Source organism: Rhagoletis zephyria, unplaced genomic scaffold (genome assembly GCF_001687245.7).
Source record: "Rhagoletis zephyria isolate East Lansing unplaced genomic scaffold, Rhagoletis_zephyria_1.1 Rzeph_scaffold_59898, whole genome shotgun sequence".
Classification (NCBI taxonomy): domain Eukaryota; kingdom Metazoa; phylum Arthropoda; class Insecta; order Diptera; family Tephritidae; genus Rhagoletis; species Rhagoletis zephyria.
The window spans coordinates 1-1,635 of NW_016216949.1; the positions used below are offsets into that span (position 1 = coordinate 1).

Below are 1,635 nucleotides of genomic sequence, written 5' to 3' on the forward strand. Positions count from 1 at the left end.
AGCAAATGTAATTTCATTTCTAAAGATATTTGAAAATGTTCAGCAGAAGTTAAAAAAACTACCAAAAAGTTACTCAAATTTGTGAAGATAAAAGTTACCAGTTTTGGTAGAATAGTACGAAAACGGCAGCCCTGATGTCTACCTTATCGACATTAGAAACGTCAACGATTTTCGTTTTGACACGTAGAGTTCGGCTGACAATTCGTGTGACACGAATACCGATTGGTAGCACTGCTCCGAAAGCAAAACGAATTGTCCGCTTAATTTGTGTCAAACTTTTCGCAGCGGACGAAGCTACACGGTACGTCTTGTGTGTTTTATTACTGAATTCCCAAATCCAATTGGAAATTTAGTATACAAATTATTAAGTTCGACAGCAGACATAACATAAAAAATGTGCATTGGAATTATAATTATATTTTAAACACATTCGGTTCAGAAAATGTCCAAACATTGGTGACATTTGCCACGTCAAGTTCGTGCAGCAAAAATACAAGTGAAAGGAGAAAGCATAAAAACGGATACAAAACGTATTTAGCTTTCAATATTCAGACGAAAACTATATTATTTATGTGGAAGCCCCAACGCCGTTAATTGCACTCCATTGTTTGCGTTCCAAACTATCATTGCGATTTTAGTTTACAACATCGTTGTAGTTTAGTATATGCAATTAATTTTCTTTACTATTGCAGCATCCATCACCCGCCTAACTAATCTAGAAGCTACTTGAAACCATGGATAAAGTTGTTAAATTTTGTGAACCTGGCCGTGCCTTCGCCAAGGACTCCATCCGTTTGGTTAAACGATGCACGAAACCTGACCGTAAGGAGTTCCAGAAAATCGCCATTGCTACAGCTATTGGATTCTGTATTATGGGCTTCATAGGTTTCTTTGTGAAACTTATCCACATTCCCATCAACAATATCATTGTGGGCTCATAATATGTCCAGCGGCTGCATCAGCTATTTATTCATACATACATGAATTCATACTTACCTAACGATAGATACTTTACAATACCCTCAATATTTGTTTGTATAAAAACAGCATTGGGTTTAATTTTTGTATTCATTTAGAAATAAGATATTAAATATTTGCATGTAGAGAGATTATAAACGATTCATATCTTGTATTTCTACCCTGAACACAACAGAATTTGTCAAACTTGCGGCTTATCCCGATAGGTTGGATCTACGTAGGATTTTTGTTTAATAAAAAATGGACAAAATCAATTAAGGTTTTTGTTTTTAAAAATAGTGGCGTATTTATAAAAAATATTACCCGAGTGTAGTGAAATATGTAGCTAATTTTTTTAATTCCTAGTAGATAATTTCAGGAGCTAAAAGGCCTTGAGAGTCAATAGGATTTCGACTCAGCATTGCTTTCCCCTTTCTGTATGAAGTGACACAAACTGAGGACTTATACTTACGCTAAACATATAAGAACTTTGTAGGACTTATTTCAAAAAGCCGTTTATAGGAGTGCTTATAAACCTGGTCTCGAATCGTAACACAGGTTATCGTAGTACTAGTCACGTAAAAACACATTTTTCGGATTATGACATACGCGAACGTACTCATTGTCCCATTCAGGGCTCGAATCGTAACATACGTTATCGTATTACTCGTCACGTAA

General features: G+C 35.4%; 1 protein-coding gene across 2 annotated transcripts; it reads left to right on the forward strand.

Moving 5' to 3' along the window:
- The first annotated feature begins 191 nt into the window (after positions 1 to 191).
- On the forward strand, positions 192 to 1,232 carry LOC108356483 (protein transport protein Sec61 gamma-2 subunit). Of its 2 annotated transcripts, none has more exons than XR_001846609.1 (2): positions 192 to 301; positions 693 to 1,232. XR_001846609.1 is itself a non-coding variant. In XM_017607587.1 (2 exons), exon 2 carries the CDS (start codon positions 735 to 737, stop codon positions 939 to 941), a length of 207 nt encoding a protein of 68 aa, XP_017463076.1. In that variant the 5' UTR covers positions 276 to 530; positions 693 to 734; the 3' UTR covers positions 942 to 1,232. The 2 variants fall into 2 exon arrangements, 1 of the variants encoding a protein (XP_017463076.1); XM_017607587.1 differs by having other exon boundaries at positions 276 to 530.
- The last annotated feature ends 403 nt before the right edge of the window (positions 1,233 to 1,635 follow it).

Bases quoted from the DNA above. Each gene is read 5' to 3' on its own strand.
- LOC108356483 (XM_017607587.1), top strand. From the start codon at position 735: ATGGATAAAGTTGTTAAATTTTGTGAACCTGGCCGTGCCTTCGCCAAG.